General features: G+C 39.9%; 1 protein-coding gene across 3 annotated transcripts; it reads right to left on the bottom strand.

The window, feature by feature from the left end:
* Nucleotides 1-1,199: 1,199 nt before the first annotated feature.
* On the bottom strand, nucleotides 1,200-27,702 carry Ms4a13 (membrane spanning 4-domains A13). 3 transcript variants are annotated; one of them, XM_085833969.1, is made up of 8 exons: nucleotides 27,515-27,700; nucleotides 24,894-25,027; nucleotides 23,913-24,028; nucleotides 22,472-22,612; nucleotides 17,569-17,625; nucleotides 16,218-16,337; nucleotides 4,284-4,379; nucleotides 1,200-1,778 (listed from the first exon to the last, which is right to left on the bottom strand). In XM_085833969.1, the coding sequence occupies exons 3-8, from the start codon at nucleotides 23,961-23,963 to the stop codon at nucleotides 1,719-1,721; spliced, it is 525 nt and encodes a 174-aa protein (XP_085690095.1). In that variant the 5' UTR covers nucleotides 23,964-24,028; nucleotides 24,894-25,027; nucleotides 27,515-27,700; the 3' UTR covers nucleotides 1,200-1,718. The 3 variants fall into 3 exon arrangements, with proteins under 3 accessions (XP_085690095.1, XP_021006907.1, XP_085690096.1); XM_021151248.2 differs by lacking the exon at nucleotides 24,894-25,027; XM_085833970.1 differs by lacking the exons at nucleotides 22,472-22,612; nucleotides 24,894-25,027 and having other exon boundaries at nucleotides 27,515-27,702.
* Between the last annotated feature and the right edge of the window lie 68 nt (nucleotides 27,703-27,770).

Raw genomic sequence — 27,770 nt, 5'->3', positions numbered from 1 at the left:
CATGTATATGTGTATATGTATATGTGTGTATTCCTAAACATACCCTGCTCAGTATGTACTCTGTTACTTGTATGTATGTTTTATTAGTAATCGTTGTGTTTCCACTCATCTTTAAAGTGCTCCTGAGATCTGTAACTATGATGAAGCATGACATCCTAAAACTTCAGCTAAAAAATAAAAAAAGAAAGGGAGAAATGCCACGGCACTCCGGTCGAGTCAGTTTGTCAGGCAGGGATGCTTAAAAGCTGCTCATGAAGCAAAAAGAGTTTCACAGAAACTCGCTCCTGGAGTCTGGCGTTCTTTCTAACCCATACAGTAATTTTCCATTCCCGCGTTAGTCTAGTGTATGGATCCATGTGCTCTCTTAGTATTATCCTATTATAAGTGCCTTTTAAGATTGAATTCTGACATAGCTAAAGCCTTCCGCCAGTGTTCCAACAGTCCTAGACCGTCCTTGAGCTAGACAGTGACATTCAGAATAGCCTCTGGTATTACACTATCAATAAAAGCCAAGTCGCTCCCATATACAGGAATTTACAATGGTTTAGGAAGTAGATTGGGCTGTGGTTTTAGAGTATTGCATTATTCATGAGATGGTTAGCTAGAACAGAACTCCCTAGTCAGAACCATGACTTGGGTGTGAAAGCCCTTGCCCTAAGAGAGTAAAGACCTCACACCTGGCTTCTAAGACTAGAGCTGAGTTACACCCATACACACGTATTTACAATGGCCTAAGGAGAAGGTGGACTATACAATAAACTAAAATAGGAACTATGGCAAGGGCAGGAAGCCCTTGACCCTGACTTCTAAGATTAAGTGAATCTTAGGTGGAGCCCTTTTTGATCCCAGTTGTTAACAATGAATTCTATCCCAGGTGGTTCCTGTTAGACCCTCTGTGTTTGCATTCCTCTGTTTTATGTAAGATTCCGTAGAATCAAGAAATCCTGACTGATAGTCACGGAGAACAACTATTGTAATGTCTTGAGAGACAGAGAAGAAAACAAATAATCCCTGGATCGGTGTTCTTTAGCATTGCTGGTGTTGCTGAGGAAACGTCTCTGATGCCACGTTCCACATTAGGAGAGCAGGTAAGCTGCACGCAGAACAGCTTCCTGGGAAGCTTTCCAACAGGAGTGAACATCAACTCAACAAACAGTAGAAAGTAGGGGAACAAGAGGAAGAAAAAGGCAGCAGAGACGTGCAGGGCAGAAAGGAACTTTAATGAGGACAGGAAAAGCCTTGGGACAATAAAGGCACTAAATTGGTGACCTTTTGAGCCTCGCTTTGTGGAGGTAGAAGCTAGCTTGAGCAGAAGAATGCAGAACGTGGAACGTGCTTTTCACTCATAGGGAAAGAAATTAAAAATTTCCTCTGAGTTACACATTGTGCTCCAAATCTCATAGCCTGCATTCTACAGATTACAAGTGGTTTTTCTGGTCAACTGCAGATGATCTGCTGGGGAGAGTTGACATCTCTTCAGAGTGGCTAGCTAGCAAATGCTTTCTTGCGATGGTCTCATACTTACATAGGAAAAGCTTTCCCCTCTGGAACCTAGAATATCTGTATGTAGACACTCCTTAAATACCAAGGGATAACTTTCACCTTGTTGTGAATTTCCTTTTGCACAAAATGCATGAGGTGTGCCTTGTTATATGGGAATCTCATGGGCACCTACATCAGGTGTTAGCAGCCATGAAAGTTGCTCATGTCTTCAGCTTTCAGGAGTTGCTTTCCACTACTTCAGTAACACTTTCAAAAGTTTCCTCTTGGTTTCTAGCCTGGAAAAGAAAAAACAGTCTCTTACAGATGACATCCAATCATGTGAGTAATGGAGAATTAAATAGAGTATAGGTCACATTGGTACTTATGGAATACAATCCATAGAGCTATGTGTTCTCTTCTGTTTTCATTCTCAATCCAGTCTACCTTATTTTTAAGTCTCTACTGCATGACTTGTGATATAGTTTCTTCTATTTATATGTGTGGGTGGCTGTTTTGTCTGCATGTGTAGGTACCACTTGCATGCCTGATACCTGGAGAGGCCAGATGAAGGCGTTAGGTCCCTGGAGCAAGAGTTACAGATTGTTTGAGCTGCCCTGTGGGTGTTGGGTACTAAACTTGATCCTAGGTCCTCTGGAAAAGTGTTCTTAACCACCAAATCAGTCTCCTTCCCAATTTGTTTTAAAAATTCATGGACTTTTTGAGCTCACTATATATGCAACCACTCCCAGATTCATCCTAGCCATATGAAATTTCCCAATGATTGTCCATTCTTTCCTTTTCCAGAGTTATTATGACTTTTAGGTAATCAGTTCTTTTTTTCTTTCTAGTTTTTCTAGCTAAGCTTGTATCCAGAAATATTTAAATAAATATTTTAGTTTTTGTTGGCTTGAAACTTCATATGAATAAATTAAAAGGCATGCATTCTGGGAGAGTCTGAACTATAGCGGGAACATAAACATCACCACCTGTCTGGCACCACCTTCAAGACGCAGATCGCCATATAACTGATTTTTTAAAGTTGTTAAGGTGCCACCATACAAATTTATCAAAGTACACTGGGACTATAAGAGCATAGGAGCTTATTAAAATCAAATAAGTAAAGACAGACTCAAGAACTTATAAAACACACCAGAGGAGGAAAGGGCATGGTACCTTACTGGTACCCCGTGCTGACATCGCCTAACACTGTGATGGTGAAGACTTCTACTAACCTGTACTCTGTTTATGTGAGTGTGTGCCAAGGGAAGGACAGGAAGATACTTTTTGGTTATCCCAGGAGCTTTGTGTTGGTTTGGTCTCCATTCTTGACATGGTCTTTTCAGCTGTCACTCATTTGTCCACCATTCATCTATCTGGATTGGCTAATACTAAACACATCTTGTGGCCCACATTACAGTCCTCCAAATACATACATCAAAATCCTAACCACTTGCATCTTGAAATGTGAGAATATTTGGGGGTAAGGTCTTTAAGGGGTCAACAGGGTTATAAAAATGTCATTTTGCAGGGCTGTAGTCAAATGTGACTGGTGTATACAGAAGATACTAGGACACAGATTTGTCTAAGGAAAGACCTTGTGAAGTCACTGAAAACCAAGGAGAGGGGCTTTAGAGGAAGCTAATCCTGCAGCACTCTGGTCTTGAACTTCTAAACTAGAATTTTGAGAAAATAAATTTTCTTGTTTAAGCTTCATAATCTATGGTGCTTTGCTGTGGCAGAACTAGAAGACTAAAACATCTTCAGTCAATACAGGCTCTGAGAAATGTTTATAAAGTTTGGGCCGTTTGTATATACTCTGGCTTTCCCTTTATTTTTTTGGAAGCTTTTTATGAGCCAAGGGGGGACGCTCAGTAGGACTGTCTCTAGTTTCCTCAGTGCATGCAGAGCTATGAACATGTTTACATTTTTTTCCAGGTACAGGTACTGACCAGCTATCAGTCCACAGTGGTGACTGTCTTCTCTGAATGTCTCTGTTGAGTTCTGACAGTTTTTTGTCCCAACAGTAATATTGTCTCCTATGATTTCAGCTGGACTGAGTGTGTTTGTTTTATCTGCCTATTTGCTACCAAACTCTGCAGTTTCAGTAACACTGACCCATCTCCACCCCCACCCCGACCAAGAAACTTTCTATGCTATACCTCAAGCCAAATCATCTGTCTCCAAGCAGCAAGGCTGCTGAGTCTCCAAGTTTTCCTTACTAATGACTTCCTTACAAATTAGATACAATGGTTAATCCTTATATGCGTGTAACAAGGGGATTGAGAACCATTGAGGAGATCCACTACTGGATCTTTTTTTGTGCATTAGTGTTTGCAGAGAGGGTGTGCTGAGGGAAGATCCACCCCCATTGTGGATGGCAACATACTGTGGGCTGACTCTGGACTGTGTAAAAGGAAGCAAGCAAGATGAGCACCAGCATCTATCTCTCTGCTTACTGAGTGTGAATGAATGTGTGTTTTTTGGTTTTCTGTGTATGTGTATGTGTGTTTATTGTGAATATGTATATGTGTGTTTTGTTCGAATGTGTGGAGGCAATGAGAACAATATTAAGGAAAAATTCACCTTTTATATATGTATTTTTAATTTTTAAATTTATAGTTTCATATATTACTCTTGTCATCTTGTTTTAAACCCATATTTATGGCAACAGAAAACAAAAGGTAAAGGAAACATTACACATTCTATTGTTATTAGTTCCAGACAGTTGTAGATTGCCACGTATGTCCTGAAGTTTGGGTACTAGGAACCAAAGCCCTTGAATTGCTAGAGGAAAGACTTACCAAATATGTACAACTAGAGATGGAGTACACGAGGGCAATGGCGAATTCCAGGGGGTAGGAGCACAACAAAACACGGGACACTTCCCTTCCCAGCTTCTGAAACCAGGAAACAGAGAGAGATGATGGATCATTATTTTTAGTGTGTGCCCACCCAAGAGGACCCTAGAATAAGATTCAAAGAGAGGAAGGAACACAGGGACAAGTGTCCTTCTTTTCCTGTTTGATTTCTCTGAGAGTTTCCAGTTGTTTGCTTCCAGCTTCATTTGTCATACTTTTATTCTTCCCAATGCATTGTCTGGGGCTTCTGCACCTCCTCATCACCTCTTAGCTTTTCTGTCACACCTCTTCCACTTTTTAGGCTCATGAATGTATTCACTATCTAAACTTTTCAGCTAACTTGGTTATTTATTATGATGATGATGGTGGAGGTAGAGGTGGAGGTGGAGGTGGTGGTGGTGGTGGTGGTGTGTGTACACTCGTGCCATGGTGCTCATCTGGAGGTCTAAGGACAACTACCAGGAATTCCTGTTCCTCCTTCCACTATGGGTTCCAGGATTGAACTTAGGTGATCAGGTTTGTGAGGAAAGGCAAATGATTTTACCTGCTGGGTCATCTAGTTGGCCCAGTTTAAAAAGTCATTATTAGTTTTTGTTTTATTTTCTTGTGTATGTATTTTATGCATGTGTGTATGTATGTAACTGTGCAAATGTGTGGTTGTATGTGTACATGAATGTGTGTGCTTGAAGAAGCCCCTCGAAGACTGATGTTAGGAACCATCCTTGATTATTTTTCTACCTTATTAGATGAGGTAGGGCCTCTCAATCAAACCCAGAACTCTCTGATGTGACTGGTCTTTCTAGCCAGTTTGCTCTTGAGATTCCCTGTCTCTGCCTTCCCACTTGGCATTTATGTGGGACCTCTGGATCTGAAGTCTTGTATGCACACTTGAACAGCAAGGTCTTTGCCACTAACCTAGCTCACCAACCCCCAGCCCATGGTTGCCTCTTGGAGGCTGAAGATAAGCCTTTATCGCTGAAAATATCACACAGGACTCGGGTTATTTAAGGTAGGCTAAACGGAAAGCCTCTTTCTTGTACTTTAGCTTTCATAGCACCAAAAGTCATGCCAGGGAAGCTATGCATTTTTCTGTCCAGCTGTGATAACTATGAATAACAATGATGACCAAAAAGGGCAAGATATCCTTAAAAGGTGCAATTGTGGCACTTAACCTGTTGGCTGTAACAAATGGCTGTCTAATTGGTCTTAAGACCTACTCAGCAGGAGGGAGATCATGCCGGGTACCTGGAACCTAGTCAACTTTGCCCAGGGCTAGTGAGACCATGGTTCTTACAAGAGAACCTATTACCATTGCTTTACTAGACTAGCGTAATTCTTAACTATGTTCTAAAACTTATCTTTATGCCTACTATTAAGTGTAGCTACCACTCTTCATCAAAAAAGCTTCTCTTTACAGCAAATGGAAACCAGTATAGAAAACCACAACTGCATCTAATGCAGAGACCAATGGATCATGGGGAGTCCAGCACCATGTACATCTCTAACACAACTTCTACACCCAAGGCTGAAAGACAAGGAGGTGGGAAGATTTCAAGAGCCAGAAGACCAGGAAGTGCGCCATGAAACTGTGTTGGCCAGAAATGGCTGCCTAAACAAGACCTAAACAATGCCAATGACAACAGACATATTAGTAAACAAGGATGGAATCTCACAGGTTCCAACTCTTAGACAAAGAACTACAGACTGCCAATGACTGTTGAGAAAGGCAGAATTAGTTTCTCTCAGATATGAGCCCCTTAACTGACTATCCAGTACAAACTGGCTAGCCATGAAATCATATACACACAAATAACAAAAATAGACTCAGCAGGCTATATTATATATTTAAGCATCTCTCTTTATGTAATGGTGATAAAGAAAAAGTTCATTCATTTAAGAGAAAGTGTGTGAGTGTGTGTGTGTGAGGGGCTGGAGAGAGAAAAGAGGAGGGAAATGGTATAATTCTACTTTAATTAAAAATATTTTAAAAGATTTATTTTTATATGTATGTGTGCATATATATACACATGTTCAGGTGTCTGCTGAGGCCAAAAGAGGGGCTCAAACTTCTTGGAGATGAAGGGGAGCTCATAATATCCTGGTTGTGAGCCACCCAACATACATGCTGGGAACCAGCCTGAGGCATGTACAGGAGCAGAGAGTACTCCACTAAGCCATCTCTCTAGCATTGATATAGTTTTTTCTTTCTTGAGACAGGGTTTCATGTAGCCCAAGCTGGTCTAGAACTTACTGTGTGTCCCAGGATGACCCAGAACTCTTGATCTGTTGTCTCACTTACCTGAGTGATGTGGTGACAGGCGGGCACCAACATGCTGGCTTACGTATGGGATCTTTTCTTTTCTGACACTAAAATTTGTGAGTCTGAGGTTTTTCTTTTCTGGTGAGGATTGAATGGATTGACTTCAGCTCGGATCCAGCAATTGGGAGATGAGTGTTGTTTGTTCTAGTTAGGATCTTTCCAAGATGTCCAACAGCTGGCTGCATCAGCCCTGCCAGGCTCTCCAGCTAGCTGTATCAGCTCTGTCAGGCCCTCCATTGCTCTTCCCATCCTCCTATATCACTGCATGCCCTGTCAAGCCTGTGTTTTCCTGTATGCTGAGCCTTTCTGGGATCTGGTTCCACCCAGTCCACAATTGCAGTCCTCAATTGTGCTGTTTCTCCCAGCTTTCCTGCTCGGTTAGGTACCATTTCCTGCAAAGCTCACCTCTCATCAACTCCAGCATGCTGTTCAGGAACTGTGCTATGTGACCTTCTTTGGGACACCTTGTAAGCCATCTAATATTATTGTCATCCCTTCCATGGTAAGCTGAGCACAGAGCAGTGTAATATTTATGACGAATATGCATTGAACATAGAGTTTATCAGGGGCTTTGGCATTGTTGAGCTCTTTGGCAATGGTACTAATTTCTTCATTGTTGCTTTGCTGAAGAAACCAAGGCTTGGAAGAGAGTCATGACCTGCTCAGGCAATGCTCCCATGAATCTTGTATCACTGGCTTCAATGTAGATAGCTCTACTTGAGAGCTTCCAGTTTTACTTACTAGACTGTTTGAGGAGGCAGCAAAACCAAAACTGTGTTTGTCTCATCAAACAATCTCAGTCTGAGATCATCATTTCTCACCAGTTGATGATGGTAGGTACTCTGTTAGAAAATGTTCTTCACTTTTTTTTTTTTTTTGGTTTTTCGAGACAGGGTTTCTCTGTGTAGCCCTGGCTGTCCTGGCACTCACTTTGTAGACCAGGCTGGCCTCGAACTCAAAAATCCGCCTGCCTCTGCCTCCCGAGTGCTGGGATTAAAGGCGTGCGCCACCACGCCCGGCTTGTTCTTCACTTTTTGAGTGGATAACCCTTTCTCTGCATTTCTGTCATGGTTGCATTTGTGTGAGATGGAGAACTCTACCAATTTCAGATCTACATTACATGAGCTAGGCTCCTCTCTGAGTCTAGCAAGGAGGCTGAGCTTCTCCTAGGCCTTCACCCATGTTTGCTTCTAGGGATGGGATAGCTTCTGGTGGCCCTTTGCATTCTAGAGGCAATTATATAGAAGGTGTCCAACAAGTAAACAAGTATTTTTAGAAAAAATAATTAGAGGCATTTCATTAGCATTTTATGGGAATAATAAACTATAGTGTCTATGACCTAATCAATTAATCCTCTCCATGTCCAAATAGCACTAAGTTATATCATAGCAATGCTTTCTTGAGGTGTAAAGAAATAGAATACTGGGCTGGTGAGCTGGCTCAGTGGTTAAGAGCGCTGACTGCTCTTCCAAAGGTCCTGAGTTCAAATCCCAGCAACCACATGGTGGCTCACAACTATCCATAACAAAATCTGATGCTCTCTTCTGGAGTGTCTGAAGACACACTACAGTGTACTTACATATAATAAATAAATAAATAAATAAATAAATAAGTTAAAAAAAAGAAATAGAATACCATTTAGTGTATCAGGACTGGATGTAAAAACATCATTTAGATTGGTATTGGAAAAGAGTATTCCAGGTCTTTTATTTTATCCTTTGATAATTTTTAATTTGGCAGTTATACCAGTCTCTGTACTGTCTAGTCTAGTACTGGAGTCTAGTACTGGACTGCTGATTTGCATATTCTATTTTCATCACTCATTTTCTTTTCTATTTCTTTCCAAGTAGCTGGAAACCTCCCAACTCCTGCCTCCATTTCCACTATGGGACTTCCACCAGGTTTCCATATAGGCCTTTAGGTATCATCGTTGCTAAGGAGTGCACATGAGAGATGTCAAGGGCATATAAAAACTGTGTTTTAATGGGTACATAGGTTGACATGTGCACTGTCTTCTCCATGAGTAAAGGATAGCTCCAAAACAAGTCAGAGGCCAATATAAACGTAGCTCAAAGATAGCTTATCTCCTGCTGGGGAGATGGTTCAGTGGGTAATGCACTTGTAGTGTATGTAAACATTATGCCTATGTATTATCTATATATTTTCTATCTACCTATCAGATTTTTATATATCCATCTTTTTATCATCTCCCTATGTATCTATACATGTATCTATCATTTATGTATTAATATATATGCTTTATGTATCTATGTTTTATCATCTAGCAATCATATTTTAATTTACTATCTATCTATCTATCTATCTATCTATCTATCTATCTATCTATCTATCTATCTAATCTAGCATCTATTTTCATACCTACTTTCCTATCACCTATATCTTTGTTTTAATATATATAAATCTATCTGTCTTTCTCTCTCTCTCTATTCCTGTATATGAATGCATGCCTGGTATGTGTATCTTTAGATTATCCGTCACCCATTTTGCTGTCATCTATACTTATATATATTAACCTCAATCAGTTTGAAAGATTCTGAGTAAGTGAAGGAATGATGAACTGCAACACAATTTCTCGTCCTCTGTGAATAGTTTAAAATTCAATGAATGAATGGATTTCTCTTCTTTTAGAGCCATAACAATGGGACTAACCTGTGTCTCAGAAATATTTAAAAAGAACAATAGAAAAGAATTGAAATCCTGAGGGCTCACACAGTGAGCACCATGCAGTTAAGAGCTGTTTTCGGTGTCATTGTACCGATCCCCCCTCCCTGCCCCCTCCCCCCACCATGGCCCAGAAATGAATCTTAATTGGATTTTAATGGTCTTTGTTTGCCAAAGTTGTGCTGTTGTAGGATATCTAGCGATTGGCTGGCTAAGCATTTGTTGTAGCTCTTAGCTCTTGCCTTCTCTCTATGGTATTTATTGTCCTGAGATCCAACTCTTATCTTATGACTTCTCAATTTAGTTTGAACAGGTTAAGTCACTCTGCTGCTATCATAGGTGGACCATGACAGATATCCAGGAATGAGGACAAATTCATTGAATTCCCTGAATAAGTGGCAAGGCACCCAGGGGGAGGAGAAGTCTGCTTCGTGTGGGTATGCTAATACCTCCCCAAGGCATCATTATCATTCTGCAGTTCAAAAATAATTGAATTTGCATATCTGCAAAGTGTTTGAATTGATTCCTAAATGAGAAACTTGGGAATTAAGTAGGCACATATAATGACCATGTACCTGTGTTCCAGTACACGTTATTTCAGGATCTGAGGGAATTTGCAGAGACTGAATTGCACGGTTCTTTTGCGTAGATAGACATTTTCATGTTATCTCAGGAAAGCAGTAGGAACTCTTTCCCTTCCTTATCAAATGGAGTCAGTTTCTGTTTTCAACATAAGATCAGAGTGCCTTGGAAGTTGCTGGGAGGAAGAATAATTAGCAGCCTGGATGCCTAGAGACTGTGCAAATGGCCTGGGGCACTATGAAAAATTAGTTTTGCTTAGACTTTAATTTTTTTATTTTATTATTTTTTTACTAGATATTTTCTTTATATACATTTCAAATTTCAAATGCTATCCCAAAAGTTCCCCATACCCTCCCCCCTCCAATTCCTCTATCCACCCACTCCCACTTCTTGGCCCTGGCGTTCCCCTGTACTGAGGCATATAAAGTTTGCAAGACCAATGGGCCTCTCTTCCCAGTGATGGCCGACTAGGCCATCTTTTGATACATATGCAGCTAGAGTCAAGAGCTCCGGGGTACTGGTTAGTTCATATTGTTGTTCCACCTATAGGGTTGCAGATCCCTTTAGCTCCTTGGGTACTTTCCCTAGCTCCTCCATTGGGGGCCCTGAGATCCATCCAATAGCTGACTATGAGCATCCACTTCTATGTTTGCTAGGCCCCGGCATAGCCTCACAAGAGACAGCTTTATCAGGGTCCTTTCAGCAAAATCTTGCTAGTGTATGCAATGGTGTCAGCGTTTGGAGGCTGATTATGGGATGGATCCCTGGGTATGGCAGTCTCTAGAAGGCCCATCCTTTCATCACAGCTCCAAACTTTGTCTCTGTAACTCCTTCCATGGGTGTTTTGTTCCCAATTCTAAGAAGGGGCATAGTGTCCACACTTTGGTCTTCATTCTTCTTGAGTTTCATGCTTTTAGCAAATTGTATCTTACATCTTGGGTATCCTAAGTTTTGGGCTAATATCCACTTATCAGTGAATACATATTGTGTGAGTTCTTTTGTGATTGTGTTACTTCACTCAAGATGATGCCCTCCAGGTCCATCCATTTGGCTAGGAATTTCATAAATTCATTCTTTTTAATAGCTGAGTAGTACTCCATTGTGTAAATGTACCATAATTTCTGTATCCATTCCTCTGTTGAGGGGCATCTGGGTTCTTTCCAGCTTCTGGCTATTATAAATAAGGCTGCTATGAACATAGTGGAGCATGTGTCCTTCTTACCGGTTGGAACATCTTCTGGATATATGCCCAGGAGAGGTATTGCTGGATCCTCTGGTAGTACTATGTCCAATTTTCTGAGGAACTGCCAGACTGATTTCCAGAGTGGTTGTACAAGCTTGCAATCCCACCAACAATGGAGGAGTGTTCCTTTTTCTCCACATCCCTGCTGTCACCTGAATTTTTGATCTTAGCCATTCTGACTGGTGTGAGGTGGAATCTCAGGGTTGTTTTGATTTGCATTTCCCTGATGATTAAGGATGCTGAACATTTTTTCAGGAGCTTCTCAGCCATTCGGTATTCCTCAGGTGAAAATTCTTTGTTTAACTCTGAGCCCCATTTTTAATGGGGTTATTTGATTTTCTGGAGTCCACCTTCTTGAGTTCTTTATATATATTGGATATTAGTCCCCTATCTGATTTAGGATAGGTAAAGATCCTTTCCCAATATGTTGGTGACCTTTTTGTCTTATTGATGGTGTCTTTTGCCTTACAGAAGCTTTGCAATTTTATGAGGTCCCATTTGTGGATTCTCGATCTTACAGCACAAGCCATTGCTGTTCTATTCAGGAATTTTTCCCCTGTGCCCATATCTTTGAGGCTTTTCTCCTTGGTGGCGCACACCGGTAGGATTTGCTGAAGGAGGCAGAGGCAGGAGTATCATGAGTTCGAGGCCAGCCTGGGCTAATTTTTCTAATTTAATATAAGCATGAGGAAAGCAATTTGGGGTCAGTTATGAGAAAGAAACTGGGAGCTGAGAGGAAGGAGGTTGCTATGATAATTCTGTGACATATGTAATGATGACCAGGTATGAAACAGCTGAATTTGCTGTTGCCTCCTTTTCTTTTTACTTTAAAAATAATGTTTTTATTAGCACATATTATTTTTTCCTAAGTGCTAATAGTATAATTTTTGTTTTTTATTGAAAATAAATTTTTCTCTCATGTGATAATACATCTGGACCACAGTTTTCTCTCAGTCCATTCTTCCCAACTCCCCTCTAGTTCTCCTCTCTCCCATATCCATTTAAAAAAGAACACACCTCCAAGAGACAATAAGCAAACATGACAACACAAGATAAAGTAAGATAAGGCAAAAGCCTTCATATCAAGGCTGGTTAAGGCCTGATACGGAATAGGAGGAAAAGAGTCCTAAAAGCAGGAGAAAGAGTCAAAGACAAACCTGCTCCCACCGTTAGGAGTCCCACAGAGCACCAAGCTAACAGCCATAACAAATTCATAGAGGACATGTTGTAGACCCTTGCAGACTCTGTGATTGCACTTCAGTCTCTGTGTGCCCACAAGAGCCGGGATTAGTTGATATGTGAGCTGTGTTCCCCAGGTGTCTCCATCTCGACCCCCATAATTCTTTCTCTTCTTCTGTAGGGTCACCTTGAGCTCCAGGGGCAGAAACCCAATGGAGACGTCCAATTAAGTCTCTATTAGAATAATGTCTGGCCATGGGTCTCTGTTGCTGGAGGTAGCCTTACAGATGGCAACTGAACAAGACACTTATCTATGAGTATAGCAGAATAAGGAATCATTTTATTGACTTTTTTTGTTTTGTTCTGTTTTTGGCCAACAGTGTTTGGTTCTATCCTAGGTCTTTAGGCTATCCAATCTTGTCTTCCTGGCCATCCGGGCAGTGCCGAGCCTGGGTTTCCTATCATGGCACAGACCTCTAGTTAAATCAAACATTGGTTGGCTACCTCACAAGATTTGTGCCACCATTGCCCCAGCATGTCTTGCAGGGAGGATAGATTGTAGACTGAGGGTTTTGTGACTGGGTTGGTGTCTTGTTTCTTTTTTCATAACCTGCAGAGTACCTAGCTTTCTGCACCAAACAGACTACAATGTAGGGATAAAGTCTCCATGCAGGTATCAGCTCTACCTCTCAATGATCTTTGTGGATGTTGTCCTTAGCAATGGCTCCCACTGTCAGCTTATGTAGTGATCCTCTGTCCTAGTGTCAGCCTGGGAAGTTTAGGAATCTCTACGGGACCACCTCTGCCAACAACTCAACCAAATCCAGCCCAGTTCCAACACTGGAAGTCTTTCCTGGCTACCAAAAGATGGCCAGTTAAGACTATATCCTCCAGTACTTGCAGTCTCCACTAGAATCACCCTTATAGATTCCAGAAAGTTTCCACTGCGATAGGTTTCCACGTGGCCTCTTGAATGCTCACAGTTCTAGTTGTCTCTTCCCTTTAGCTCTTTCCCCCATCTGATCCCTCTTATTCCAGTCCTCACCCATCACCAGTCTACCCACAAAATCTATTCTATTTCCTCTTCCCAGGGAGATCTGTGCATCCTCCAACCCCTCACTACATATCTCTTCTTTATCTAACCTCTCTGGTTTATAGCTTGATTATCATTTACTTAACCCCTAATATCCGCTTATGAGTGAACACACACCGTATTTGTCTTTCTCACTCAGGATGATTTTTTTTTTTTAGTTGCATCCATTTGCTTGCAAATTTCATACTTTTTACAGCTGAGCAATCCTCCACTTTGTAAATACACTACATTTTATTTATCCTCCAGTTGAGGAACATTTAAGTTGTTTCCAGTTTCTGGCTATTATGAATAAAGCCACAATATTTGAGCAAGTGTCCTTGTGATAGGGTGGAATGTACTTTAGTCATATGCCCAAGAGTGGTATAGCTAGGTTTTGAGGTGAATCAATTCCCAGTTTTCTGAGAAACTGCCATGTTGATTTCCATAGTGGTTGTACAAGTTTGCACTCTTACCAGCAATGGAGGAGTGTTTCCCTTGCTCCACATTCTTGCCATCGTGAGCTGTCACTTACATTATTGAGCTTATTTATTTTTGACAGTATATGAGGAAATCTCAGAGTTAATTTTTATTTCCTTGATGGCTAAGGATGCTGAATAATTCTTTATGTGTTTCTCAGACATTTGAGTTTCCTTTGCTAAGAATTTTCTGTTTAGATCGGTACTACAGTTTTTAATTGCATTATTTGGTTTGTTGATGTTTAGTTTCTTGAGTTCTTTATTTTAGATACTAGACATCTACTAGATGTGGAGTTGGTAAAAAATCTTTTCCCATTCAGCAGTCTGCCTCTTTGTCATATTAATGCTGTCTTTTGCTGTATAAAAGTTTTGCAATTTCATAAGGTCCCACTGTTTATCTTTGAGATTGAGCAATCAGTGTTCTGATCAGACAGTTGTCTCCTGTGCCAATGCATTCAAAACTATTCTTCACTTTCTTTTCTATCAGATTCTGCATATCTAGTTTTATGTTGGACTTGAGTTTTGTATGAGGTCATAAATATGGGTGGGTCTATTTTCATTCTTCTATATGCAGACATCTTGTTAGACCAGCACCATTTGTTAAAAATGCTTTCTTTTGTTCCATGTGTGGTTTTGGTTTCTTTATCAAAAATCGGGTGCCCATAGGTGTGTAGATTTATGTCTGAGTCTTCTTTGGTTTGAGTCCCTTAATCATCATGTTTATTTATGTGAGTATTTTGTGATTTTTATTACTATAGCTTTGTAGTAGAGCTTGAGATCAGAGATAGTGATAACTCTGCTGTTTGTCTATTTTTCAGGATTGTTTTAGCTATCCTGGGTGTGTTATCTTCCTATATAAAGTTGAGAATTATCCTTTCAAGGTCTGCAAAGAATTGTGTTGGAATTTTGATGGAGATGGAATTGAATCTATAGATTGCTTTGTGTAGGATGGCCACTTTTACTGTGTTAATCCTACTGATCTATTAGCATGGGAGATCTCTCCATTTTCTGATGATTCTGGATTTTAAGCCAATGCAACTCAAGTAAATCTCTTGTGTTAATGAGGGTATTCACATTTACTGTAGTACGATACATTACATGTCTATGTAGTTATGTCTGGAGTACAAAAAATACGACTGATACACATTTAGCACTGAGGTGTTAAAGCAAAATCCACATAGAGGCTTAGTCAGTTAAGTGCTTCCTTGTAAGCAAGACAGAGAAGAAAGGAGAGAGAGAGGGACAGAGAGAGAGAGAGAGGGACAGGGAGAGGGGAGAAGGGAGAGGGGAGAGGGGAGAGGGGAGAGGGAGGGAGAGAGAGAGAGAGAGAGAGAGAGAGAGAGAGAGAGTATGTGTAGAGGGTAGTAAGAGTGCACAATCTGTTGAGGAGGCAGAGACAGGCCCGTGCCTGTGCTCACTCACTAGCCAGATAGCCTAGCCTATTTGGGGAGTTTGAGGCTAATAGCCCTATCTCAAAAATCAAAGATGGACAGTACCTGAGAAATGGCACTTGAAGTTATTCTCTGGCCTTCACATGTCACACACACACACACACACACACACACACACACACACACACACACTCGTGGCTCAGGACCACCTTGGAAGAGGAGACAAACAGCTCATTAAGAGGCAGAGATCACAGAGGACCAGCAATTTTGTGTCTTCTGGACAGGAGGGGATGCTGGACTCACAAACTCACAGCACCCGTGTTTTCCTGAACAAGATGCACACAAGATCAAACTGATTAATATTCTAGTGTGGAAGAGGTTGGGGAGAGGCAGCTCAGGAGTCTCCATCCCTAACTGAGGATCTACTGACAGTTGACAGCTCCAGGGCAAGGAGAGTCAATTTTCTTTAAGGGCATAGCCCTAGGGAGGTCGATCACACTCCAGGGGATGGCCTCACACCTGAAAGCATAAGAGTTGCACAAAATAGTCTCCACTGGTTATTGAGATAAACAGAACCCAAAAAATGAAATTGGAATAGGGAGATGGGGGTGGATCCGAATGGAGTTGTGGGAAAGTGGGTGGTAAATATGATCAAACTATATTGTGCAAAGCTTTCAAAGAATAAAGTATCATTACAAACGTTAAAAGAAAGATGTTTCGGGCTGGTGAGATGGCTCAGTGGGTAAGAGCACCCGACTGCTCTTCCGAAGGTCCGGAGTTCAAATCCCAGCAACCACATGGTGGCTCACAATCATCCGCAACGAGATCTGACTCCCTCTTCTAGAGTGTCTGAAGACAGCGACAGAGTACTTACATATAATAAAAAAAAAAAAAAAAAAATAAAAGATGTTTCTATAGAATCAGTTACTTACTGCTTGGCCATAATTTCTATATGACACCGAACGGAAATGAGACAATTCCACTATTGTTAGGCTGGCTGCAACGATCGTAATAACTATGCAGAGTATGTTCAGGGACATAGTACAGAGAATCTGAAAAGGAGACATGGCATAAACGTACAACATTCAGAAGTACTTTGCATATGTTTTTTGTTTATCTGTTTGTTTTCGTTTTACTTTTAAAAATCTAGTTCAAATCTTTTTTGTAGTTTGTGAAGCTTTCAACATGTGCTTGCCATTGTTTCTGGTTTACATGAAATCTTATATCTAACATGAATCTATCATCAGATGCTGCCAATTTTTGAATTCTATCAGTTCTCAAAACCTTTGTATGTTTGAATTCCCGGTTTTTATTAGCTAGGAGCATCTGTCAATATTGACATATGACAGATATCAGAACTTTTTTTAAATTTAGATTTGAGATTTTATTTATTTATGCTTCTGGATGATTTGCCTGGATGTTTGTCAGTGTATCAAATACATGCAGTGCTCATGGAGAGCAGAAGGGGGCGTCCGAGCCACTTGAAGCTGAATCACAGATGGCTATGAGCCACCATGTCGGTGCTGGGGGAAGAACCTGAGTTCTCTGTAGGAGCAGTTATTGCTCCTAATTCCTGAGCCATCTATCCAGTCCCAGAGTTCTTAATGCGTAAAAATTTAAGTTAAGATCAATTGATTTCTAAGGTGTCTTTCAGGTCTAAAATTCTAATATTTTTATTTCTAAACAGTTCCCATTTACACCACAGACAGATTTTTTTTTTCTTGTAAAATTCCCTACTTTGATACAAAGTACAACCACATTCCCAAAGTGGATTGACCAGAAAATGATCTATTAAAGCACAGGAATGTTCACATAGAAGAAAGGCTTTAGAGTCTATAAACAAATTTAATAACACTGTTCAGGCAGTGGTTAAGAGTAGAAATTCAAACAAAATTATTATTTAAATTTAGATGTTTTTGCAGAAGGTCATTGTTATTGTTAACATAACAATGTATCCAGTAAGTGTATCCAGCTTACATTAAGTAATCTGATCTCAGGTTTTTATTTCCCTCATTTATTTTTTTTAGAGATGGTAAATTCCTTTCTTGTTTAGAGACTATTTTTTCTTTATTGTAAAGACGCACCTGTGTGTCTTAGGGGTTGGAGTTGCTGGAAGTTGTGAGCCAATGTGGGTGAGGGGAACTGAACTCAGGTCTTTTGTAAGAGCCCCAAGTGCTCTTAGCTGCCGAGCCATCTCTCCAGTCCCAACCCTTTCTTTTCATTCAAACCTCTTCTGTTTTGTGAAAGTGCATACTAGAGACATCCCCCCACATTTCAACTCACCATATGTCTACTTTGATATTTTGCTGCTTTTACTGTGAAGGCCCCTGAAATGACAAACTAGACACAAAACACGTATTGGTAAATACTCATTGAATAGTGTTCAGCAATTTAAGCATACTTTGAAACAGCTCTATCTTCCAGGCCAATGATTTTCAGAATTCTAATAGTAACAAAGAGAGAAGTTTTAGTAGAAGGGGTTAAGATGAGCTTCCATTATGAGGTAATGATTTTTCCAGAAGGTGTCAGGTATTGAAAATAGCAGGAGGGTCACAACAAGCATAAGCAGGGGACAGAGGGCAGGATTGAGGCTGTAGGCTTCTTAAGCCCTCCCGAACCCACAGTCAAGTTTGGTTATGTGATTCCTCTTACATAACTCATTCAGGTGCTATTCCAACTTTTACCCCCAGTAAGAAGTCGGGGACTGCCATGGCTGTGGACAGGTCGTCATGATTGCATGCTGAGCAAATACTCTTGTTCACTGAGTACTTCCCAGCCACCTCACCTTTTATAAAAATTATTTTAAAAGACATTCCATTATTTCTTTTCAGGATTTCTATTTTTTAAGAAGTACAAAACACTGCTGTGTTGTCTAAAAGCAGGCTACACATTTTCCCTGAAGTAGTCTTTTTTTTTTTTTTTAAAGTTTTATTTATTTTTGTTTATGTGAATCTATGTGTGTGCCATCAGTTTCTGAAGTCATTAGTCAGTCCAGAGGTCAGAAGTGGGTATCAGATCTCCTGGAACTGAAGTTGCAAGAAGTTATGAATTCCATGGTATGGGTGTTGGGAACCAAACCTTGGTCCTCTGAAAGATCAGGAAGTCCCCTAAACCACGGAACTGTCTCTCCTTTTTTTCTGTTTTAGCGACTTTGGCAAAGGTTATTTTTGTGAAAAGTACTAAACATGGTCCATACTTTTAAAGATTAACATGAATTTTTCATATAATATGTTGATCATATTTATCTCCCTCCCCAAGTTCTCCATCCAATTTGATGTTATTTCTTCCTCAGTCAAGCAAGTAAACAAACAAAAACACCACCTTAAAACAGAAAAGTAAAATAAAACAAGCCAACAGCACCACAGTAAAAGCATGCAAAAAAACCCCATGGAGTCTGTTTTGTGTTGTCCAGCTATTCCCTAGTATGAGACCTGCCCAGGAGTGTGACTGATATACCCAGTAGCTGATATACTTTATTGAAGAAAATTGATTTTTTGTTTCTTTCTCGGCAGGCGTCAATTGCAAATAGCTTCTTGGTAGGGGTGGGACAAGGTGTCTACTTCCTCTTTTCAATGCTGGGATCGAAAATGACAAGTCTGGCTTGAGCTTGGACAGGTCTTGTGCATGCTGCCACAGTCTCTGTGGGTTCATATGTGCAGTATCTCTGTTGTGTCTGGGGATGCTGTTTCCTTGGAGGTGCCAACCACTTCCGGCTCTTACATTCTTTCTACCACGTCTTCTGCAGAGATTTCTCTCATGCTCCACACTTTATTTGGGTAGGCCAAACTTTGAAGCTCACACAATTCCACCAGGAGATCGATCCTGTACAGTTGGCTCTTATCTTCACAGAAGAGATGGCACTGCTAAGGTTGGGCACACTGAGGATAAGAACTGTCTCAGGACCTCAGTGCGAAAGTGTCTTCCTATCATTTTAGATCCAAAGTTAGACCTTGTCTTTTACTTAAAATATTGAAGTGGAGGCTAGAGAGATGATCCAGTGGTAGGAGCGCTGGATGCTCTCCCAGAAGACCTTGGCCTGATTCTCAGCACCCACATGGAAGTTCACAACCATCTGTGACTCCAGTTCCAGGCAATCCAATGCCTTCTTCTGGTTTCTCCAGGCATTGCATGATATGATTCGCAGTCATGTAGGCAAAACTTAAATACACAGGAAATATATTGAAAATATTTATGAAAATATTAAAATTTACATTATTATTTTTAAAGTATTTTATTTATTCTTTGAAAAGCTAATTCATAAATGGGGTGTATCTTGTAGGATTTTTTAAATTGGAGTGTTTTCCAACTTATTAGAAAGCATTGGATTTAGAAATTGTCTTTTAAAGTTTATCATCTAAATGACAAATTCATTATTGGACTACATCTTAAAAATTTAGGTATTTTACTAAAAGTGTTAATTGTGCTATGTGTATGAACATGTCTGTGTGTTAGTGTTAGTGTGTGTGTGTGTGTGTGTGTGTAGGCCAGGGGTTAACTTGGTTGTATAGCATGAACTGAAACACAAAGGGACACAAATCATTTCTCTGAGTTTTGTCTGAAAATTTTGTTTTTTTTTGTCTTATCTTTTTATTGTCTTCATTCTTCCATGTGCTTTTCATTTATGGGCCAAATGCACCATTTTTTATTGATGAGGCAGTGGGCTGTTTATAAGCATGACCTTCTTAGATTTTGTCCTTGGACACCCTGAGTGAGCATACACATCAGGACAGATGTCTTAGAGGTCACTTTCTTCCAGTGACCTCTCAATCTCTTCTGCAACAGCCAACAGACCATCTCTGTTCAAGGAAAGCATTTTTCCCTCAGTTGTCTGTTTCCACCAATATTTTTTCCCTAGATTTGAGACAAGTGTTTCTGATCCTGCCATCTGCCATCCCAGTGCTTGAGGTCATCAATTAGCTGCTTAGTCATTCATCCTTTTCTAGATGATTTTAATTTTTGGACTTTGGAGGTCTCTCCTAAATTATTTCATCTTTAGCAATTTATGTGTATGCATCCTTCTTACCCTGAGTATATACAGAGACAGACAGGTTGATCAATGCAATAGAGCCGAAGACCCAGAAATTAACCCACACACCTATGGACCCTTGATCTTTGACAAAGAAGCCAAAACCATACAGTCGATAAAAGAAAGCATCTTCAACAAATAGTGCTGGTCTATCTGGATGACTGCATATAGAAGAATGCAGATAGACCCATAGTTATCATCCTGCACAAAACTCAAGTCCAAGTGGATCAAAGACCTCAACATAAAACCGGATACACTGAATCTAACAGAAGAGAAAGTGGGAAATAGCCTTGAATGCATTGGAACAGGAGACAACTTCCTGAACAGAACACCAATGGCTCAGGCTTTAAGACTGACAATTAATAAATGAAACTGAAAAGCTTCTGTAAGGCAAAGGACACTGTCAATAGAATAAAACAGGAGCCTACAGATTTGGAAAAAAACTTCACTAGCCCTCTATCTGACAGAGGACTGATATCCAAAATATATAAAGAACTCAAGAAGTTAGACATCAACAAACCAAATAACCCAATTTAAAAATGTGGTACAGAGCTAAACAGAGTATTCTCAATAGTGGAATCTTGAATGGCCGAGAAGCACTGAAAGAAATGTTCAGTATCCTTAGTCATCAGGGAAATGCAAGTCAAAATGACCCTGAGATTCCATCAGAATGGCTAAGATCAAGGGACAGCAAGCACATGCTGGTGAGGATTTGCATCAATGGGAATACCCCTCCATTGCTGGTAGGAGTGCAAACTTGTATAAACTAGAATCTTTTAACCACAATCCTGATGAAATGTAGTTTCACTCCTGCTTAATGCCTGCATCCCGCACATGAACAGGGCATGAGTAAAGACTTTTCTCACTGCGAAGTCATGTTCCTTAACCTTGAGCCCTTGATGCTGTGTAAGGATCAAATTACTTTTCCGTAAGGCACATACCCTCTCCATTTTCCTAGATGGTCACTTCACACTCTCTCCTTTTCAGCTCAGAACTTCCTTCCTAATACGTTGAGATACTTGACATGTTCGTAGCTTCCACAAGCTTCCAAAGTCCAATGAGAATCTGTTCTGTTTTTTATTAGTTGTTACCCTCTTGTTACGGTGACTTAGCACTATTTAGATTAATGGTGATAGTTCTTTGCAATTGATGTTCTGTGCATTATAAGGTGCTCTGTAGCAAGCTCGGCCCTTGTGCACTAGATATAAAAATGAAGAACATCTCCAGATACTATGACATATTTCTTAAGGGAGCAAAATTAATACTAATTGAGAACTATCACTGGAGAACATGACTATAGCTATTTGTTCACTAAAATTCATTGTTTCTTGCCAACATAAATACATGATTGCAACATTTCCCTTATTATTATCTCATGTCATTTCTTGTTTTAAATTCTGGTTCCCCTGCCCCGACACACACACCAGCAAAAGATATGATAAAAAAAAGGACATGAAGTTGGAAGGGATATATATTAGGAGTTCCAAAAGGAGTTGGAGGGAGGGAGTCAAGGTAGATATGATCAAAATACATTGTATAGATGTGTGGAATTATAAAAAAGCAAATAAAAAAATAAATATAAAAGTTTCATCAGCTTCCATTCCATGTTCCTTATCAAGTTCAATTAGGTCTCACATCATCATTTTACTAAAATTACTTGTCATGCTTACGATGGTTCCCAGGAGTCAGTTTTCAACTTTTTCTTACTGGCAAATAAACAGAAAACAAAAGAGCTGATCGTTCTTTATGTCTTGTGAAATATTCTTCCCTTGACTTCTAGGGATTTTCACACTCCAAGATTTCCTTCTGCCCAGTGGCTTCCTAGAAACCACAGCAGAGTACAGGCAATAGCAAACCTGAAAGCTAACCATGCTAATGAATGTGGTAGCTAAGAGTATTTGTCTTTGACATGCTAGGGATATAGTCTACATTGTGATTACCATTTATTCTCCTATCTACATTTCTTAGTACTTATAGATGAAAGGTTCTTAATACATATCTGTTGAGAGAAGAAATTAGGTTTTGAATAAGTCAGCAAGTGGCATTTAGTTATATGATTCTTCTGAAAACTTTGTTCAGAAACTAGCTCCTATCAACCACTATATGAATCAATATTATTTGCTTAATTAAATAAAACCAACACAATTATATTCTACTCACAGCAAATCCCCATAAAGAAGTTCCCATTTTGTAAGTTACAGGTTCATATGTTCCAAATACTCCTTTAATTTGTCCCATATACAACAGCAATAGGAAATACCACATGAGTATATGATAGATACCAATCATAATCTGGATAACCTGTGAGAAAAAAAGCTGTTAGTTTATGAAATGATGTTATGGAAAACACGGTTTCAAGAAACACAAGGAGCATTTAACATCTTTATAAATGATGGAAGTAAACTGGTCATGCACTAACTATGGAGTTCTCATTGGCTGTACCAAACATAGGATCTGTCCAGGAAGGACAAGGCAAGGCTGGTGGAGAAGTCTTCTGGTGTATGAGGGACAAGCTCCAGCTTTATTATTGAAAAACAGTTCCTAACTCAGAGCTTGTCACTGGATTCTAGAAAGTTTTACCAACCAAACCAAGCAACCGACCAATGAACTAATCAGACTGAAAAGGATGGTAGTATGCTTGTGGATCTGGGAGAACAGATTAAGATATTTCATTCTGTTCCTAGAGTATTCTGTCAACACAGAGCCAAGAAGTCCAGTGCAACAGCTTGGACAGCTGGTCTGCATGGTCTAAAAATTCAAAGAAAAGGTTGAAACAGTTTTCTCCCTGCTCATTGTGAAATTGTGTGACTTTCCTAACTTCTTGGTGTTTGTTAATAGCACTAGGCGAGCTTTAATCTCACAGGTTTATAACTGAACAGAACAGTGTATTCATCCAACTCGCCAGTGCAGGGATTAACAGAGGTCAATGATAGACCTCTTTTAAACTAACAAATATATGGATGTGTTTAAATGAGATAACTCATTCGGATGGCTGGATTTCCTTGGGTGTGGTAATTCAGTTGATATGCTCATCTCTCATCGTATGCTTCTGTGTGAAGGGCTAGGAGACCAGGTAAAAGCTATGTAATGCAATCAGCATGATTTTCTTTTTTTAAAAGAACCTTTGCCTTTTAGTTATTCAGATACACCCTTTTCTAGACACAAGATCGCCCTTTAAAAAGCAGATATAATTTAAAACATTGATTTTAGTCAATCAGAGAGGAATTTTACTGCTAGGGTTTGAGTGTGGAATGCTTTCCATGGCATTGATCCCATGTTTGCCCTGGTTGGTGCTGCTGGTTGAGAAGGTTGTTGGAACTTTAAGAGGTGGAGACTCACTGGAGAAAGTTAGCTATAGGAGGTGGGCATTGAGGCTTTGTAGCCCAGGCCTCACTTCCTGTTTGCTCTCTGATTCCTGAATGCAGATACAGCTTAACCAGCCAGTCCAAAACCTCCTCTTCCCACTGCCCCTGCCTGCTGTCATATCCTCACCACCATGCTGGACTAAATCCTTTCAAGAGGAATTTGCCAAAACAAACCCCCTTCCATTCAGTTACCTTGAAGGAACTTTATCTCAGTAACAGGAAAGCACAACACTTACCCCTAAAACAGTAATATTTGCTGAAGATATTTTTGGATTTCTACATCCCATACTTTCAGAATTTCCTCTGGTTGATTTTGTTTCTAATCTTCGGGGATATCTTTATTATTAAATTTCTACAAAAGAACACAAAACACACATCCATGCTCATTCCCAGAAAAAGTCATAATCGGGTTCTTAGTGTTTGACAACAACCTTCGCACACTGAGAGGCCACAGCATTTTTCTTTTTATACATTAACTTATCACAGCCCTAAGTGCTGTGTACCTAAATCTCCAGAATTAAAAAAAAAAAGTCTCTTTTAATGACTAGGAAACACTGATATATTGTGCATATCAGTTCTTACTACTTAACAGTGTTTCTAGATAATAAGGAATAAAGGTCAACTAGAGAATAGTATTAGAGAATTTCAGTAAAGCTTCAATGATTTATTTATATTCACAATCAACTTAATGCTAATCAGACTTTGCATTTCCTTTAAAAAATTTTTAAGAGTTTCATATATGGGTATAGTATATTTTATAATCTCTATCTTTTCCTCTTCCACTCCTCTTGTGTCCTCATACCCTCTTGAATTCATGGCCTCTTCTTTTATAATTACTGGTGGTATTAATTACATTAATATGCATACAAATTATATGTACACACATACAAAAGTAAAAGTCAATAACAAAGATCACAACACATGACTGATCATGTAAAGATTTCTCCTTGTTCTTTTTTGAAAGAAGATAGTTTTGACAAAATGATGTTGCAACCTCAAATCTAATGACTTGGTTATTGTAATGAATCTTTAGTTTCTAAAATTTATTTTTTCAATATCTATTAATGCAACAGAAGAGAAAATATGTTCCTTAAGTGTGATGGTTTGTATATTCTTGGACCAGGGAGTGGCACTATTTGGAGGTGTGGCCTTGTTGGAATAGGTGTGACCTGGTTGGAATAGGTGTGTCACTGTGGGTGTGGGCATAAGATCCTCACCCTAGTTGCCTGGAAATCAGTCTTCCAGTAGCAGCCTTTGGATGAAGACGTAGAACTCTCAGCTCTGCCTGTGCCATGCCTGCCTGGATGCTGCCATGCTCCCACCTTGATGATAAAGGACTGAACTTCTGAACCTGTAAGTCAGCCCCAAGTAAATGTCGTTTTTTATAAGACTTGCCTTGGTCATGGTGTCTGTTCACAGCAGTAAAACCCTAACTAAGACACTTAGGTAAGTGTTGTGCTTTCAGACACCATCTCTAAGAAGCAATCAAGAGTTGAGACGTAAAGATAGCTAAGTTTAATTTCTCTACCATGACTAGATATCCACAGAATAACAGAAATTGTATAGAGGAATAACGAAATGCCATATCAAGAGTGCTGATAATCCCTGCTTCCAAAAAACAGAAACATAAGTCATTTTGTGTTTATGGATAGATTTATTCACATTTATAGCATACCAGTAGAAGCACCATGTGGTAATTTGGTGAGTAAAATATTTAATGTCCCTGTAATCTCTATGAGGTCCACAGTAAACTCATTCAAATGAAGAACTCATAAAAATGATAATCAGAAAAAGTATGTTTGCCTTTATCTGCCTCAGTACAGGGGAACGCCAGGGCCAAGAAGTGGGAGTGGGTGGGTGAGGGAGTGTGTGTGGGACTTTTGGGATAGCATTGGAAATGTAAATGAAATAAATACCTAATTTAAAAAAAGTATGTTTGCATTGCTTAATTGCTTAGGAAATTTAATTGCTGGAAGAAAAAAAGTATACTTTTGAAATAACTTGTCAGAATTCTCTTAAAAAACAACTATATTTGACTACTCTGCAATCCAATTAAAAATCCAAATTTTGTATAAATAAATAAATATTATTTGTTTTTATTTTCTGGTGATTCCATTGTTAATCTAGAAGTAAGTGAAAGACAAGTCACCTAGTTGTTATACCTAGACCAACTGTCACATGCTAAAACTTGCACAGATATTCTGGAACACTCAGAGAGAGACCATGTCTATTATTTATCCTGAGCATCTTTAGCAGAGATAAAAACCCAACAGTGTCTTCATATAAAGCTAAAGTGCTTGAGAAATGATTTTTAAAAGTAATTAATTTTTAATTTTAGGCAGTTTCATTTATATGTATAATGAATTTTAGTTTTTATCTTCCCCTGTTATTCTTTTTTATCTGCCCACCTTCTTTTGCTAAAACCCCTTTTCTTTCCAACAAGTCCCTCCATTACTTTCCTGTGTGTTTTATGTGTCTGACCTACTGAGTTAAGTAGGATTGCCCCCATGAACATGGGTGGGAGGTTTTATCCTGGATCCTGGGTTATACCACTGAAGAAAGTGACACCTCTTTCCTCAGCCACTATTAACTGTTAATAGTCCCTCAGGGTGGGGGTGAAGCCTCCAGAGCCCTTCCTCCCTCTAATGAAAAAGTTGATGACTCTAGTCTTGGGTAGGTGACCACATCTGTAGTGAGTTCATGAGTGCATCACTCATGTTACATTCAGAGGACAATGTTGCACAGCCCTTTCTGCCACTTCTGACTTTAAATCTTCCTACCCTCTCTTCTATAACGTTCACGGAGCCTTGGTGTGTATGTGTGTGTGTGTACTCGCGCGCGCGCGTCCCAGAAAAATGATTTAAAACATCTAAAACTTTTTTACTTTAAAATAATTGTGTATCTGCATGTGTGTTTGGATGCCCATGAAAAAGAGTGTCAGGTCCCCTGGAGTTTAAGTTGGCACCGAGCTGCCTGATAAGAGTGTTAGCAATTAAACTCTGGTTCTCTGCAAAAACAGCAAGACTCATGACCACTGAACCAGCTCACCAACCTCAAAAACGATTTCTTAAAATAAAATGAAGAGAATGACATCTTCAGAGAACACACAGATTTCTTCATGAACTGCTTCCTGCCCACCTTCCCCTCTCACTTGGTCACTCGGACTTCATAGCTTAACAACCCTGGTAGTAACCCTTTCCCCAAACCCTGCTTGTGCTACAAGGTAGCGAGATACCCAGATGTTTGTCTTAACATTTTGCCCATAATTCCTGCCACATTGTGTTGCAAATTTTTTTCAAGACCAACTTCAAATCACTTTGTGTCCCCAGAAATTAAAAAGTTCATTTCCATGTGTTTGTGGTCATTCCTGCTTAATTCCCTGTCCATATGCATTCAGTTACGCCCCCTCTTTCTTCCCTCCTTTTCTGATAAATATTTTAAGTGAATACTTTACTTAAGGTGACTAGTGGGGAACCTTGATGTTACAGTCATGAGAAGTATTTTACTTTTCACCTCACATCGTGATACACCCATATACCGGCAGTCAGTACTAGATGAAATCTAGAAGGAGTGGGTGGGAATAAGTAGCTGCTGGCAGCTACTTGTGAGGTCAAGGCAGGACGATTGCTCAGCCCAGGAATTCTAGAGCAATCTTGGCAACACAGTGAGACCCCACATTTCAAAAAGTAAATAAAAGTATTTTTTTAGAAGGTCAAATGAGAGGGTATAAAAGATGGAGAATGGAGATGTGCCCACCTCTCTTTCCTCACCCCCCCCCCCCTTTCTCCAGACCGTGTCCATTTTGATGCTTAGCAAAAGTAAAGAGGCCCACTGTTACCTCACATTTCAGTTGTCCCAAGACCCAAGGATCCAGTTTCACCCTATCAGGCCTAGACACAGGCTGAAGAGAAGGATCACAGTGGATGGTGCTCTCAGCGCTAGATCTGGCTGCATAGCCATCAGAGGCAGCAGCGCGCAGTCTAGCTCCCAGGTGGTTGTCAAGCTCCTCAAGCCGCCTGGTTGTCAAGGGCAACAGCCCTCTCTTAGGGCAGAGGGAGGAGAACCAGTGCGCAGACTCACTGGGGCCTGCGGGC

Source organism: Mus caroli, unplaced genomic scaffold, assembly GCF_978045245.1.
Source record: "Mus caroli unplaced genomic scaffold, Mus_caroli_1 scaffold_20, whole genome shotgun sequence".
In the NCBI taxonomy this organism is placed as follows: Eukaryota; Metazoa; Chordata; class Mammalia; order Rodentia; family Muridae; genus Mus; species Mus caroli.
Note: the sequence above shows the minus strand (reverse complement) of the source record. Positions and strands in the feature narration are given on the sequence as shown.

What these genes read in the sequence shown, in the direction of transcription:
- Ms4a13 (XM_085833969.1), bottom strand. Translation starts at nt 23,963, where the DNA reads ATGGGATGTAGAAATCCAAAAATATCTTCAGCAAATATTACTGTTTTA. An exon ending in CTTCTTTATGGGGATTTGCT is followed by an intron (nt 17,626 to 22,471) that starts GTGAGTAGAATA and finishes TTTTGTGTCTAG; the next exon opens with TTTGTCATTTCAGGGGCCTT. An exon ending in ATAGAAATTATGGCCAAGCA is followed by an intron (nt 4,380 to 16,217) that starts GTAAGTAACTGA and finishes TCCTGGTTTCAG; the next exon opens with AAGCTGGGAAGGGAAGTGTC.